The following is a 17,333-nucleotide window of genomic DNA, read 5'->3' on the forward strand; positions in this document are numbered from 1 at the left end:
CGGCTACTCTCGGCCAATGGGCGAGCCCGTGGGGCGGGGCGGCTCCGGGCGGCTCCGGGCGGCTCGGGGCGGCGCCGGGCTCAGCACCGCGCGTCTTTGGCAGCTTCCCCGCGGGGAAGAGGCGGCGGCGCAAACACGCTGAACTCTCGCCTCTCCCAGCGTCCCGCCCTCGGGAGCCTCGGCGATTGGCTCCAGAAGAGGAGGGAGTGGAGAAGTCTCGGCCCAGCCGCTGCAGTAGAGCATCAGGTGAATGCGGGAGCCGCAGCCACCGAGGCGTCGCAGCTGTCGCAGAAGGAGCCGCTGCCAAACTCTCGGCGCGCCCGGAGCGTCCAGGGCTCGAAGGGCGACGAGGCGTTTGCCAGAGAGACGCCGGAGCAGCCCCGGAGTCCTCCTCCAGAGTCGCGTCGGGCCTGGGCATGCAGGCGACGCCCCCCGGGGTCGGGTCAGCGCTGAGAATCCGGCCGAACGCCCACTCGCAGCCAGACCAGGGCCGGGGAGAAAGCCGAGCCGCGAGCGCGGCGAGCAAGATGAGCGGCGAGGGCACCTACGACTTCAGGCGGGCGGCGATCCGGAGGAAGGCCAACCCCTCCTATCTGCCGCCAGGGGCTCCCCGGCCCTGGAGCAAGCCCTCCTCTCACCTGTCGCGGGTCGAGATGCCCGTCCCCAAGAGCCAGGCGCGCACGGACGCCACAGGTAAGCGCCTTGGAGGGCCGCGGGGGACCGCGACGTCGCTGGGAGGGGTGCGTCGAGCGCTCTGTAGGCGCGCCCCCGTCGTCGGTTGCTCCGGGGACCCGCCAGGGACACTCTTCTCCAGGGCCGTACCCGGTCAGCCACCCCCTTAACCATTTGTCCCTTCCCCCAAAGGACCTTGGGCCAGAACCCGTCTAGTCCTGAGCTTGTCCCGGAGGTCATTTCTCAGAGAACTCCGGAAGTAAAGTTATAACTCTTTTAAGCAGGTAATAAGGCGCGTTTTCTCGAGACTAGATTTTTAGTTTCTTAGCCAAATGTCCCTCTTTCGGCAGAACTTGTGAAATACTGGTACAGAGCTGTAGGGTAAGGAGATGTGCATCTTGGTCCAGCAGCCTTGTTGAATGACCTCGGACCAGCTATTCTCAGTGCCCTAGACTTTCCTTTTGATTAGACACATGACTTTCACTCTGAGTGCGAAAAGCTGCAGTTTACTCTTGAGAAAACAAGGAAATTGAATTCGTATTGCTGCTTTCACATTAATAAATTCGGGTGTCAGTAATGCAGTATTTTGAGTTCTGAATTATCATGAGTCTAAGAACTGGAAGGAATTCTTAAGATCTATTCAAGTCCACATAATGTTCACTGTAAATGTGTTTGGTTCTCCCATGGCTGTATGGAAAATACAGTTTTTGTGCTCCTATTATCCGGTAACCAGACATGTCTCGTAGGTAGACCATTTGGGGGCCAAATTCTTATTTAAGCAGCAGAAATCCAAATACTTTTATTTACCTTCAAACGTTTTGTGGTGAGTAAGCAAAACTGTTATGATTTAAATCTGATAAATATTGGAGATATAAAAATTTCCCATCTGGTCCTTTTCCTGATGTCGGTGTAGGGCAGTAAAACATGATGAATGAGGACGTCACAAATTTATAGTCACATTAAAAATGGGCAATAATTCTGATGTGTTAAAAAAAAAAGTAAAACGAATTACAGTGCTTTAGGTCTCAATTTTCTCAGCTGCAAAATGAGGACACTGGTGAAGTAATCTCTGAAATATCTTCCAGATTTAGATGTGGTTCGTTTTAAAGCAAGTACAGAACTATACTGGTTCATCAAAGAGTGTTTTCTTCCTTATCAAGTGAAAATGTTTTGAAGTTTCTTATTAATTATTTTAAAAATTATTTCATCTACTGTCTGGTGTTTTAAATCATCAGCTGTTTTTAAATCACTTAAAATCACCTTAACTGATTTCAAATCACTTGAAATCACCTTGGCTCAAACCCTTTAAGTAGGTGTACAAAAGAGGCAGTGTTCTGGAAGTAAGGGGGAGTGAAACTGTGCTAGTCTATACATCATTTCTGCAAGGCAGTCGTGGTTTTAGAAGGAAGATCCTTTTTTTCTTTTCTTTTTTAATTAAAAAAAAAACCCGGACCACTTTTTTTCGAGATAGAGAACTAAGTTAACTTTTCTACAGCTGTTACATTGTTTCAATATTATTGATGGTCAGAAACTCCAAGTTCTTGCTAGGAAGAAATTGCTGTATCTTACTGGGTTGGATTAGACCCCTTCTGGTGACCTGTAGCCTTGATGGTAGGAAGATCTAGTGTTTTGACAAGTTGTGTTCAGCTGCTGGGTGACCACTCCCTGTTCCGTGGTTTTGGGTAAAAAAAAAAAAAAAAAAATAGAAAGTCTTGCGTTTTTTAACCAAATCTGCCTCCCCAGTGACGTTTCACCAGTCTAATATTTTAAATTAGGCTCCTCCCCCATTAAAAAGTAAACCAGGTTTAACTAGCATCATGCCAATTAACCCTGAAAAAACACCTAGGGCTCTGAGACTATAGAAGTTTCATGCTCTATGGTTTACCTTCTTGAAACCCATTATCTCCTGAGGATTCCTAGGCTAGATAAGCCTTGAAGCCCAGAAGGGCCAGCCTCTCCAAGAATATCAGCTAATTCCTTCCCCCTGTCCTGTATTATCAACGAGAAATTTAGAAAGGGCATAGCCCAAAGATCTTTATAGAGTGGGAGAAGGAGTTATAACAGAGAAGATAGGATTTAACAAATGAGAATAACTGTTGAATCACTGTATTGATACTTCTTTTAGCCTCCAATGTTTTGGAGCAGTTAGAAGGAAAACCTGAAACTGTGGAATGGTAACCCACACCAAAGTATGAAATCAGTTCTGTTGTTCCTTGTTGAAGTGTACTTTGAAAATTATTGCCTTTTTTTTTGTATGTATAACATATACAATATTTAAATAAACAATATTTATATTTCACAATTAAAAAAAAGTTAAACCAGGTTAAATTAAATTCCCAAGAGGTGCCGATTCATTCTGTGGCACCTAGAAAAGTACTTACATATGAAACTCAACAAAATTTAGAACCATTACAAAGCTGAAATTACTCAGTTGCATGTATGATTATGAGTGAGAGAGGCCTGCAAATTTACTGTTTTGCCTGGTTTTGGAATCAAGGTTTTACTTGCCCCAAATAATGAGTTGGAGATTTTTGTTTTGTTTTGTTTTTCCTGTTCTCTGGAAAAATTCCTGTAAGATTGGAATATAATCTACCTCATTAAGTTTGTTAAAATTTGCCAGTGATGATATTGGGACCCACTCTTTTCTCGTAGCAAAGATTAACTAGTGGTTTATTTCTTAGAACATTTGCATCACTCCAGAAAAAGAAATAAGAAAGAAAAAAGGAAAAGCTCATACCCCTTACCTCTCTCATTGAGCACTAGTATTTCCACCTATCCAATTTATTTTAACCTTTGTTCCTCCTATTATTTATTTTTATCTATATTTTTTATTTATCTTTGCATATCCTAGATAAAGGGAGCATCAGACACAAGGTTTTCACAATCACACAGTCACATTGTGAAAGCTATATCATTATACAGTCATCTTCAAGAAACATGGCTACTGGAACACAGCTCTACATTTTCAGGCAGTTCCCTCCAGCCTCTCCATTACATCTTGATTAACAAGGTGATATCTACTTAATGTGTAAAAATAACCTCCAGGATAACCTCTTGACTCTGTTTGGAATCTCTCAGCCATTGACACTTTGTCTCATTTCACTCTTCCCCCTTTTGGTCGAGAAGGTTTTCTCAATCCCTTGATGCTGAGTCTCAGCTCATTCTAGGATTTCTGTCCCGCATTGCCAGGAAGGTCCACACCCCTGGGAGTCATGTCCCACGTAGACAGGGGGAAGGTGAAGAGTTTGCTTGTTGTGATGGCTGGAGAGAGAGGCCACATCTGAGCAACAAAACAGGTTCTCTTGGGGGTGACTCTTAGGTCTAATTTTAAGTAGGCTTGACCTATCCTTTGTGGGGTTAAGTTTCATATGAACAAACCCCAAGACTGGGGACTCAGCCTATAGCTTTGGTTGTCCACACTGCTTGTGAGAATATCAAGAATTCAACTTGGGGAAGTTGAATTTTCCCCCATTCTCACCATTCCCTGAAGGGGACTTTGCAAGTACTTTTTTATTCACTTCTACAACCTTTCTTGAGTGAAGATAACTTCTTGCTGATGCCTTCCTTTGGACATTTTTATGTACTTGCTTTCATTGGGACATTTTCATGGCCTTAGAACTGTAAACTTGCAACTTAATTAATTCCCCCATTTAAAAGCCGTTCTGCAGGTTGGACTCCTGGACCATGCACCAAAAAAAGCCATTCTGGTATATTGCATTCCAGCAGCCAGCATACTAGAACAGTGATGAATACACAACTATGTGATGATATTGTGAGACGTTGACTGTACACCATATATGAAATGTTTGTATGTAAGAATGTTTGTATATTTGTTAAGTTTTATCAATAAAGACATTTTAAAAAAAGATGGATTTGTCCATTTTCCTCTATAATTCTATCAACTTCTGCTTTGTATTTTGAGGCTATTTTATGTGTCTATTTAAGTTGAGGATTGTTTTTGCTTTTTGATGATCAAACCTTTTATTATTATGTAGTGGTTCTTAGTATCCTTAATTATTTTTTACTTAAAGTCTAATTTGTTTTACATTAGTTTAACTATCTCAGTTCTTTTTCAAATTAGCATTTGTCTGGATATCTTTTTTCCAGGCCTCTATTTTCAACCTTTCCACACTCTTATACTTTAGATCTGTTTTATTGTAAACAGGGTAATGTAGAATTAATTTTTTGTTGTTAAATCTAATAGTATAATTTAATAGATGAGTTCGATCCATTCATAAGTATGATTCCTGATATCCTTTTATTTGTCGTGTCATTCTGTACTTTTTATTTGTCTAGCTTTTTCCATATCTTTCCCTTTTTTCCTTTCCATTTTCTGAGTATCAATTGAATTGTGTTCTGTTGACGTTTATTCAAGATGGCCTTATAATTATTCCTTAGTTTTGAGGGAATCTCTGAAGGGCATATATTGAGGATGCCTTTGTGTAGGAAGTATCCATGTTTGTTTTTGCCGCTCACCAATGTTTGCTTCAAACATAGGATCACTTTAATTTTATTATCCATGCACTTCTCTGACTTGAAGTCAGTGTAAATTTGAACCCAGGCTTGCTCAGGAGGGACTGTTTTTTTCTTTTTGCGTGGGCAGACACTGGGAATCGAACCCGGGTCTGTGGCATGGGGGTGAAAACTCTGCCACTGAGCCACCGTTGCCCGCCCTCAGGGAAAACTTTTGTTCTTAATTTTTCCTCTTAGCCTTGGCATAGGTCTATCAGTTTTCTTGTCAGTTTGCTTTTAGAGAGGGCATATTTTCCCCAGATCATCCTTTTGTCAGAGATGTAGCTCTTTTCATTGTGGCACATTACTGCAGGGGACCTCAGGTTCAGTTCTTTCTCCTTGCATAAGCTCAAGGCCCTGTCACTTACGCTCCTGCATAGCCGTTAATACTCTGATTTTTAGATTCCTGTGTTGCCCCCAGGGAAATTGGCGCTTACAGGTTAGCTTGTCACTTGGGTTTGTATTTATATGACTTCTTTTTTCATTTGGCCATAGGGACTTTGCTTATTTTTTAAATGAGTTCAGTGATACATTTAAATGTGAGTTTACTATAATTTGTTCAGTACCTGAGTGCTTTGTGACGAAGTGCATTTCACATTATATACTTTGCAAGATTTCCACAAATAGAGTTTCTTTGCCCAGTTTTCACCTTGGCTGGAATACTTACATTTTCAACACATACTCCAATATCCTGAGCACTTTTAGAGGGCTGAGTCCACCTTTGCAAGGAAAGAAGGCAAGAGGAATTGGGTAAGAGAAATAAGAATATTTATTGTTTATTGAATGCCGCCTGTGAACCAGGACTATATTTGTATTATTTTCAATTCTGTTCTTATAACAATGCTGCAGAATAGGTGTTATTATTATCACTTTAGAGAAAAGAAAACCAAGTTAGAAAGTCTAACTGTGATGCCCTACAACTAGTAAGTGGTTGAGCAGAATTTGAACCAGGTCTCACTGGCTTCGGCGCCTGAACACTTGGAACAACAGCTTTTGAGTCTTCCCAGAGCTTTGCAAGGGAAAATGCAATGCAGTAGCAATATGTTAAATATATTAGGGCTAATAGTATTGGTAAGATAAATGAATTATATATAGTATAATTTGCAATAATGAAGTCTTCAATATTATTGGAATAATTTAAAGATTTAGTATAAAATTATAATGTACATCAATCTTAGGGTTTCTTAGAAGCTGCTTGAAGATGTACTCTGAAACTGGGAAATCCTTCAAGTAAACAGGTTTCAAGAAGTAATTTTATATTCCAGGAAGAGATTCAAGAGTGGTTTGATCTTTTAATAAATAGTCATGTGATCTTGCCTTTGAATGAATGTCTTTGAATGTGAACTTAAGAACATTGAGACATCCTTATACCTCATTTACCCACTTGCTTGCCTTCCTTTCCTTACCGAAAGAAACCTAGGTTCATGGATCTAATTGGTGAAGAGAAGAACAGCAGAGAGCTGTGGGGGTAGTGATCAAGGGCCTACCTGGGGCAATGCTTGTGGACTTCCAGGGTATCTGCACTTGGATTCAATCCTGTGGTACTCAAGGTGGTTTTGAAATTCTTTTCTTCATGTATTTGCTATAAAGTTGGTTGAAAAAAGATTCAAACATGTGATTCACTTAACTTATAGATAGGAAAGTGATATGGGATTCAGTAGGTTTGGACAAGAACTTAAAATCTGTATTTTGAAAAAGTATATCAGATAATTCTGATGATTTGCCTGGTTGGCAAATGCAATTCTGTTGACTGCTTTGAAATTATGTGGAGTGCTAATTAAAAGTTCCCAGGCCTCGCCCTAGACAAAATGACTCAGAATCTACAGGGCTAGGGTTAGAAAAGCTGTATTTTTGACAAGTACCTGATGTGCAACCAGGTTTATGAACTACTAGCATTCTCAAACCTGGGTAAGCCCCGCCTTTGGTCCTGTACATAGGTATGGAAGATTTGCAGGAGCAAAGTTGGAATGATACTGATTGTGCTTCAATTAACACTTTCATCTGAGCCTTCAGTATTTTTTTTTTTTGCAAACTTTTTGACCATATCTAGTTGACTCTTGATTGTACTTTTTACATCTGTTCCATGTCTTTTCTACTTTCTCCTATCTCTCAATCCAACCCTCTTAAAGTAGGCTTTAATTACACTGATATACAGTTCGCATAAGGCTGGTGTGAGCTTCCTCAACTGACCTCCTTTACTCCTCACACTTGATTTCTACACTCCTTCATTGCTGCGCTCTTTCCTTCCTAATCTGGAAGATGAGCCCTCTTCTCGGAGAGGTCTGTTATCATTTGTTTTGCATCTTCATTCTCTCACTTCATAGGCTTCTTCTCTTCCTCCTCCCTCTCATCCCTCACCGGCTGAAATCTCCCCAGACTTTAAATATTGAGACTCTCTGGAGCTACCATCCCAACAGTTTTCTTCCTTAAATGACTATATGTATTTTCTGCCTCCACTTCAGTCCCCTCAGCCTGTTCTTCTCCCCAGTTCCTTTCCTTCTTATAGGCTGACTTCTCTTCCCACCACTGCATCAGCATCCTACGGCCGCCATGAATCTCCAAGGATTAAATCTCATAGCCTTATTATTATTTTTTTTTTAATTTTTTTTTTATTAATGGAAAGAAAAAAAAAGAAATTAACACAACATTTAGAAATCATACCGTTCTACATATGCACTCAGTAATTCTTAACATCATCACATAGATGCATGATCATCGTTTCTTAGTACATTTGCATGGGTTTAGAGGAACTAGCAACACAACAGAAAAAGATATAAAATGTTAATATAAAGAAAAGAAATAAAAGTAGTAGTAATAGTAAAAAACAACAACAACAAACAAACAAACAAATAAGCAAACAAAAACAAAAAAAACCCTATAGCTCAGATGCAGCTTCATTCAGTGTTTTAACATGATTACTTTACAATTAGGTATTATTGTGCTGTCCATTTTTGAGTTTTTGTATCTAGTCCTGTTGCACAGTCTGTATCCCTTCAGCTTCAATTACCCATTGTCTTACCCTGTTTTTAACTCCTGCTGAACTCTGTTACCAATGACATATTTCAAGTTTATTCTCAAATGTCCATTCACATCAGTGGGACCATACAGTATTTGTCCTTTAGTTTTTGGCTGGATTCACTTAGCATAATATTCTCTAGGTCCATCCATGTTATTACATGGTTCATAAGTTTATCTTGTCTTAAAGCTGCATAATATTCCATCGTATGTATATACCACAGTTTGTTTAGCCATTCTTCTGTTGATGGACATTTTGGCTGTTTCCATCTCTTTGCAATTGTAAATAACGCTGCTATAAACATTGGTGTGCAAATGTCCATTTGTGTCTTTGCCCTTAAGTCCTTTGAGTAGATACCTAGCAATGGTATTGCTGGGTCGTATGGCAATTCTATATTCAGCTTTTTGAGGAACCGCCAAACTGCCTTCCATAGTGATTGCACCCTTTGACATTCCCACCAACAGTGGATAAGTGTGCCTCTTTCTCCACATCCTCTCCAGCACTTGTCATTTTCTGTTTTGTTGATAATGGCCATTCTGGTGGGTGTGAGATGATATCTCATTGTGGTTTTGATTTGCATTTCTCTAATGGCCAGGGACATTGAGCATCTCTTCATGTGCCTCTTGGCCATCCGTATTTCTTCTTCTGGTAGGTGTCTGTTCAAGTCTTTTTCCCATTTTGTAATTGGGTTGGCTGTCTTTTGGTTGTTGAGTTGAACAATCTCTTTATAAATTCTGGATACTAGACCTTTATCTGATATGTCGTTTCCAAATATTGTCTCCCATTGTGTAGGCTGTCTTTCTACTTTCTTGATGAAGTTCTTTGATGCACAAAAGTGTTTAATTTTGAGGAGCTCCCATTTATTTATTTATTTCTTCAGTGCTCTTGCTTTAGGTTTAAGGTCCATAAAACCGCCTCCAGTTGTAAGATTCGTAAGATATCTCCCTACATTTTCCTCTAACTGTTTTATGGTCTTAGACCTAATGTTTAGATCTTTGATCCATTTTGAGTTAACTTTTGTATAAGGTGTGAGATACGGGTCTTCTTTCATTCTTTTACTTATGGATATCCAGTTCTCTAGGCACCATTTATTGAAGAAACTGTTCTGTCCCAGGTGAGTTGGCTTGACTGCCTTATCAAAGATCAAATGTCCATAGATGAGAGGGTCTATATCTGAGCACTCTATTCGATTCCATTGGTCGATATATCTATCTTTATGCCAATACCATGCTGTTTTGACCACTGTGGCTTCATAATATGCCTTAAAGTCCGGCATCGCTAGACCTCCAGCTTTGTTTTTTTTCCTCAAGATGTTTTTAGCAATTCGGGGCAACCTGCCCTTCCAGATAAATTTGCTTATTGTTTTTTATAGCCTTATTTTTGATCGTTTCTTGACTTCTCTGTGGCATTTGCTCCTTCTTAAAGTTCTTTTTATTTTTAATCCTAATTACCTGATATCTCCTGATTCTCCCACTCCACTGGTTCTCCGGGCATGTGCCTCTGGCTACCCTATTTTTCTTCTTTGTTGTCTTCCTCTTTTCTCTCTCCGGTGTTCCCTTTTTCTCTGCTTCTAGGTTATTTCCCTAATCGCCTGGTTCGCTGAGGTCCCTTCGCCCCTCAGGGAGTATTTAGTTACAGCTGCTCTGCCTTTTTTAGGGTCTGCTTAATGAATGTAAATATCCCAAGGGCACCAAATTGCAGCTTCTTTTTCAACTCCAATCCAGCCCCTGTTGACTTTGCTTGGAAGTATTAACAAACTTGCTTTTAACTTTAGGGTTTATTTTCTATTTATTCTTCTTTCTTTTCAGCTTGCTCTTCTTTCCAGTATCAACCTTCCACCCAATCAGCCATCAGTTCTTCTGTTCCCCTTCACTGAATCTGGCTGCTATTGCCTTGTTTCAGGCCCACTTCTCTCACATTGCTCTTCAGTCTCAAAAAAAAAAAACAAAACTCCACACTTTAATTTTCTTAAATCGCTGCATTTCCATAGTCTGTGCATTTCCATAGTAAAAAAAACCTCCCATGGCTCTGCTTATTGTTGATACCTTGTGCTACTTTGAAACTGTTGTGTACACATAAAAGCCATGTTCTTTAATCCACATTCAGTATTATTGAGTGTGATCTTTTTTTGATTAAGTTGTTTCCATGGAGATAGGTCTCTACCCATTCAAGGAGGGGTTGCTTACTGGAATCCTTTACGAGGAAACCACTTTGGATAATGCTGCAGAACTGACAGGGACATTTAGAGATGCAGAAAGAAAATGCCCCTGGGGAAGCTGTTTGTAAGGAAGCCAGATGTCAGCCACAATGCCTTCTCAGATCAGTCTTCCTTGAATCAAGTTATCTTTTTCTGTATGCCTTAGTTTGGACATTTTTATGGCCTTAGAACTGTAAACTTGTAGCTTAATAAATTCCCTTTATAAAAGCCAACCCATTGGTATATTGCATTTCCAGCAGCAGCGACAAACTAAAACATACCGGTAGTGGGATATTCTTTTTCCAGAAATGATCACCTTTGTGACTGTTGGTTATTTTATTCAGTTAAACCTTTACAAGTAACCCCTTACTGAGGTGGTCCATTTAAAATTCATACAAATATTTCACCTTGATTGGATGGTTAAAGCTGGATTAGTCATGCAATGGTCACACTTCAGGTGTTGTGTATGTGTTTGTTTTCAGAAATAAAGTTGGCATCACTGACAGCACATTGTCTAGAATTAGTCAGTCTTCTGTCCCATATCACAATCGGCAGTGTAGACATTCATACCAGCAAGTGTTTTGGGAGTTTGTATTATTGCTTCACTTAGGTAGGAATAGAGTGAAAACAAACCCAGCTGCTGGGCCCTGGAATTAAACTGTGGACTTCACCAACAGCAGTGTCTGTGGAAAGTAGGGAACTGCTGCCATTCTGGGGACAGTGCCAGCCCTGATGCAGCCTGGCTGTGGACTGGCTGGAGTTGTTCTGGAGCCTCTGGCAGGATTCTGTATCAGGCCACATGTGAATAGCAGCCAAAAAAAAAAAAAAAAAATAGCAATGATTTTTACAATAAGCCTATTGTATTTTTAAAATATATGCAATGGGTATATGTAGGAGGTGAAAAGTCAACACACACAAGCAAATAAATAAGATGCTCCAGCTGAAGAACACTGAGGAGTCATTGCTTCTAATTTCAAGTGCAATGCAGTATAATGTATGGGAAGTTATTCCATGTTATAGTCAAATTCTGTTAATAATTACTAAGTATTCTGTCCGGAAAAATAAAAGCTTTTAAACATAATGTTCTTTATTCCCTCTGCAGAAAGTTCATTAGCGTATGAACTTTTTCCCTTTGAAACATGCTACTCTTATTGGTGTCATATTGATAACTTGCTAATATGTCATGGGGTGTTGGGAATTCAAAGATGAATATGACAAATTCCTTGATTAAGTAACTTCCATTCTGAAAGATGGAATAAGGTATGTAATAAGTCACCAGGGTATAAGGCAGGTTTGGGTGTAAGAGAAATTACCTTTACGGTCACGTGAGAGCCTGTGTCAGTTGGTTTATATGTCTGCTAGGAGCAACATGCTGCATGCACTATTTGAAAATATATACCAGGTTGGAAAAACAGTTTCAATCTCAAGTTCTATTTAGAGGTCTAAGCCAATCTGTGTTCTGTTTTGAGACTCCCATGTCTGTCATTACAAAGTTCACCTTCTTTCATGTGTTTTTTATGAGTCTGCTACTGATTTTAAATTGTTTTCACTACATTTCTCATTATTTTTCCATAGCTGATTCTACTAACCCCTAATTGGGTCCCTCAAGGACCCCTCACAGCCCATTCAAGGGCTCAATAAATATCGAGTGAGCAGAAGAACTCCAAACTAACTTGGCACATTTTGGGTCAAGGTAAGAAAGTAATTTTCTGACAATCAGCACTGTCAGGAAATGGAATTGGGTTTCTCAAGTCATCCTGAGTTCCTTATTAATAAGAATACACACAGAGAAGCTAGGAAGATTGTGTGGCTGTATGTAGAGGAGACTGAAGGGCAGATCTAACCTTTCCCACACATTGTAAACACGTGTTCTAACATTGTAGTTTGCCACTTTCCTTCTCTGCCTCTACCATTCATCCGTTCCCATAAATAATGTGTAGTGGTTTTGTACAGACGTGTATGAGGAAGGCATGGATATAATTGTAAGTACTTCTTATTAGTGTAATAAAAAAATTGAGTGTGAGCATTAATGTCCAGAGATGCTATTCAAGAGGATAGAACTTGTAAAACTAGCTGCCATATGGGGAACTGACTAGGGTGCTAATGAGAGACGCTCTTTAGCCCTTTTATGGAAAGTAGAAAATAGGCTGCTGGCTCAGTGAAAAGGAGGAAGCAAGGAGGAAACTGCCATTGATGGCATTCATTGTTTTGAAGTCAGCTCAGTGTTCACTGTAAGCTCATTTTCATTAAGAATTGATGCCTTTCCCAAGTTTTGAAACTGAGAGATTTGCTTTAACAACACTGTAGACATTGGAATGTGGAACAAAGGAATAGAAATTTAAAGTTATTCACATAACTCCACCGTTAGTGGGCAGTTGTTATCACATGCCTTAGTTGTTAATGCTTCAGGGCTTGGGTTAGGGTCTTCTTTCCTTGGACTTCTTGGTGGTGGCCCGAGTCTCTAAACTTAAGGAAAATTATATTGGCAACCACATATAACTGTGACACCTTAAAAGCCCTTATTTTTAGAGCATATTCATTCCTTCAGATCTTTTGTGATGGTCCATTTCAGGCAGAGATTTCTGAGTCCTACTATTTATACTTTCCATCTGGAAAAGTGCCCTTTTATTCTCACTCTTTGCTTTTGATCTCACAGTCAGTTCCCACAAATGATATCGTGACTTTCAGAGGACGGGCTGTGTTACAAACTTACAGAAAAGTTTAATAGTTTATTTCTACTTGTTTTCCTTTATCTACAAATAATATCCCCATATGTTGAGAAAATTTCCCTGTATTTTTTTCTTTTACTCTTTTATCTTTGCTCATGTGTTGTATTCAACCTTTTATTGCAGACCTGAAAAGCCTCACTAATGTGAATTTACAGGCACCTGAAAACTTTACTTTCCATTAAAAAAATGAGGCCTTCCCTGACTACCTTGTTTAAAATCAGAAGCCCTGCTCCAGAATCTTTTCCTTTATTTTTCTCCAGTTAGTTACCTAACAAACTTTGTGTTCTATTTATCTTTTTTCCTCTACCCCTACCCCAATAGGCTTACAAACATCCTTGAGAGCGGGGCCTTTTATCTGTTGTATTTTCTTCACCAAAGGCAGGGTACAGTCAGGATTTCTGCCTTGGTCTGGGAGCTTGTTCCCAGTGGCTGGTGTGTGAGGCAGACATTAGAGCTAGGGTGCAAGGGCTAGGACTTTTGTACCTGGCGTGGATGACCACAGCAACTGAGTTACAGTGGGCTGCTGTTTTAACATGAGACATGAACTCAAGCTGATTTAAAAATAAGGTAATGACAGGAGTTGGCATCAGGCCTCCACTTCATAAAGGTGAGAGCTGTGTACTCCAGGAAGCTTTTTTCATCACTTCTAGTAACTTGGTGAACCTTTGTGTTACCATCATGAGTTACTAACATGGAGATAAGTCTTATCTTCATGTTAGCTTCCTCAGAGCAGTTACTTTGCCTATTTTGTTCCCCACAGTATTCTCAACCCCAGAAGAGTCCCCGTCTCATTGGCAGTTCTGTAAAAACTAATTGAACGTGTGAATCAGTGGCATGAATGAAGTTCTCTGTGTTGAGTGCTAACATTTTCAAAGTACTTTTTGTGATGCCAGCCCAATATATAAAAATCTACTTTACCCACAAGCTTCATCACCTTGTTAGTTCCTTAACTTTTTATTTATTCAGTTTATTTTTACAAATAGAAATCATTTAAATAAGTTTCCTTGATACATTTGAGAGATCATCCCACTTAGAAGTGCATTAACTGTAAACTTCAAAAGTATGTGTTTCATGTAACAGGTTGCCCGTTAACTATAGCTATTGAAGGTAGTTACATCAGTATTAATTCTTTTGGGGGGCACAGTTACATATCGGGAATCTCTGCCATCGATTTGGGCAGGGGGAGTGCAATAAAAGCACCCTTTGGCAAAATCAGAGAAACTGGCTATCTCGTAATATGTTTAAACTTGAATTACACAATAGAATGGGCCTTTTCCTTTCTAAGGCCCTTCACATACTCCATCCCTTTCCAGCTGTATTTTATTATTATTTTTTTCATTAGAGAAGTTGTGAGTTTACAGAATAATCATTCATAAAGTATAGGATTCCCACATACTACTCCACCACCAATATCCTGCTTTGGTGTGGATAGCACAAATTTTTACAACTGTGTACTATAATTTCATGAAATTAAAAAAATATGTATTTATTCTGTTATGTATATATACAATCTAACATTTCTCCTTTTAATCTTATTCAGATATATATTGCAGTGCTACCATCACCATAATCCATTACCAAAACACTTCCATCATTCCAAATAGGAACCCTATACATTTTAAGCCTTAGTTTCCCATTCTGTTTCCTCACCCTGTCCCCTGGTATCCTGTATTCTAGATTCTGACTTTATGAGTATACATTTTCTAATTATTTCAAAACTGTGGTATTATATAATATGTCTTTGTGTGTCTGACTTATTTCATTCAGCATGATGTCTCCAAAATTCATCCATATCATCTCATGTATCATAACTTCATTCCTTTTTATGGCTCACTAATATTCCATTGTGGGTATAAAACATATTTTATTTATGCATTCATTGGTTGATGGACACTTGAGTTGTTTCCACTTTTGGGCAATTGTGAATAATGCTGCTGTGAACATCGGTGTGCGAACATCAGCTTGTGTTTCTGCTTTCAGTTCTTTTGGTTGTATTCCTAGTAGTGGAATGCCGTGTCATACAGTAGTTCTATACTTAGATTTCTGAGGCTCTATCAGACTGTCTTCCAGAACAGCTGCACCATTTTACGTTGCCACCAGCGATGAATGAGTGTTAATGTTTCTCTGCATCCTCCCCTTGTTATTTTCCACTTTTTTTTTAAATAAAAGCCATTCTAATGAGCATGAAGTGGCATCTCATTGTGGTTTTGATTTGCATTTCCCTAATGGCTAGTGACATTGAGCATCTCCTCATGTGCTTTCTGGCCATTTGTATATCTTCTTTGGAGACATGTCTGTTTAAGTCTTTTGTCCATTTCTTAATTGGTGCATTGTTTGTCTTTTTGTTGTTGTTGAAGAATTTCTTTATATATACTGGGTATTAATCCTTTATTGGATATGTGGTTTTCAACTATTTTCTCCCATCATGTAGGTTGTCATTTTACTTTTATAATAAAGTCTTTGAGACACAAAAGTTTTTTAATTTTGGTGAGATCCCATTTATCTATTTTTTCTTTTGTGGCTTGTGCTTTGGGTGTAAAGTCTGAAAAACCATTGCCTAACACAAGGCCCTAAAGATGCTTCCCATGCTTTTTTCTATGAGTTTGATGGTTCTAGCTCCTGTATTAGGGTCTTTGATTCATTTTGAGCTGATTTTTGTATATGGTGTGCGGTAGGGGCCCTCCTTTCTTTTGCCAACATCCAGTTTTCCCAGCACCTTTTGTTAAAGAGCCTGTTCTTTCCCAGTTGAGTGGTCTTTGTGTCCTTGTGAAAAAAATCACTTCACTGTAAATGTGAGGATTTGTTTCTGAGCTCTCAATTCTGTGTCACTGGTCCATATGTCTGTCCTTATGCTAGTACAATGCTGTTTGCATTACTGGTGTTTTGTCATAAGTTTTAAGATCAGGAAGTATGAGTCCTCAACTACAGTCTTCTTTTTCAAGGTAGCTTTAGCTATTTGGAGTCCTTTGCCCTTTCATATAAATATTGATGATTGACTTTTCCATTTCTGCAGAGAAGGTTGTTGGAATTTTGATTTGGGTTTCATTGAATCTACTAATTGCTTTTGGTAGTATTGCCATCCTAATGATATTTAATCTTCCTTCCATGAACCTTGAATGTCTTTCCAGTTATTTAGGTCTTCTTTGATTTCATTAACAATGTTTTGTAGTTTTCTGTGTACAAGTTCTTGACATCCTTGGCTAGATTTATTTCTAGATGTTTGATTCTTTTAATTGCTATTGTGATTGGAATTTTTTTCTTGATTTCTTCTTCCAATTGTTCATTTCTTGTTTATAGAAACACCACTGATTTTTGAATGTTGATGTACACCACCACTTTGCTGAATTCATTTATTAGCTCTAGGAGCATTGTTGTGGATTTTCTAGGATTTTCTGTATATAGGATACTAGTATCTACAAACAGGGGAAGTTCTACTTCTTCCTTTCCAGTTTGGGTGCCTTCCATTTCTTTTCCTCCCTAATTCCACCAGCAAGAACTTCCAGAATAACAGCTCTCTTTTAACTAAGACATTGTGAAATTTTCTCTCTAAACTTTTAAGAGCTTTAAACAATAGTGATTTGTTCTGCGTTAGTTTGCATTAGATACTTCTTATCCACAGAAGTTGGTTATTCTGTAACCTAAAAAGAAGCTCAAATGAGCAGTCATAGTTTGAATACCAATAGCTTTTTATAGCTGGATATTGAAACTAATTTCTTTTCTCCCCTCCAGTTGTGTAAATTTCATGGACATGAAAATTATTTTAAGTTCCTAGGCTAAATTCATTTCCTAGCTCCTTAGAAAAATACTCTGACCTTTTCAGAGAAGAAAGCTTTAATTTCACTGTCTTCTTCAGAAAGGTCATTTCTTTCATGTAAATTAGGATTTCTGTGCACCTGGGTTCACTGTGTGGTTTCCTCGTAGATGTAATTAATGTGATTACCTTCTCAGGGTCTCACAATAGGAAGATAGCAAATGTACCTTTAACTTTTGTAGATATTGAGAGTTAGAATATGATTATCTTGTGAATAAGGTGCAAATTTATTTTCATGCAAAACTTCATAAAATAATATGGGGCACCAGAAGGTATTTCGATTGAATTTTATCTGTGTTTTATTTAAGTTATGAGGTAGTAAGCATGATGGAACAAATCAATCTGGTGAATGATAGAAATTTCTGTTCTGAGAGGTGTGTATAGCTTTATGTGTTG

The 17,333-nt window shown here is 38.9% G+C and overlaps 1 protein-coding gene across 2 annotated transcripts in view; it reads left to right on the plus strand.

Annotated features, from left to right (window-relative positions):
- The first annotated feature begins 314 nt into the window (after positions 1 to 314).
- The window catches only part of FGD4 (FYVE, RhoGEF and PH domain containing 4), a 252,697-nt gene continuing 235,678 nt past the window's right edge, over positions 315 to 17,333 (plus strand). The window contains exon 1 of one of the 2 annotated variants that reach the window (XR_013179630.1): positions 315 to 693. Coding sequence is in view for 1 of the 2 variants with exons in the window: in XM_077170478.1 (XP_077026593.1) it covers positions 417 to 693 (277 nt within the window). In the remaining variant the exon portion in view is untranslated. The remainder of the gene's footprint in view (positions 694 to 17,333) is intronic. The other variant, XM_077170478.1, reaches the window with a different exon arrangement.

The sequence above is a fragment of the Tamandua tetradactyla genome, chromosome 7 (assembly GCF_023851605.1).
Source record: "Tamandua tetradactyla isolate mTamTet1 chromosome 7, mTamTet1.pri, whole genome shotgun sequence".
Lineage (NCBI taxonomy): Eukaryota > Metazoa > Chordata > Mammalia > Pilosa > Myrmecophagidae > Tamandua > Tamandua tetradactyla.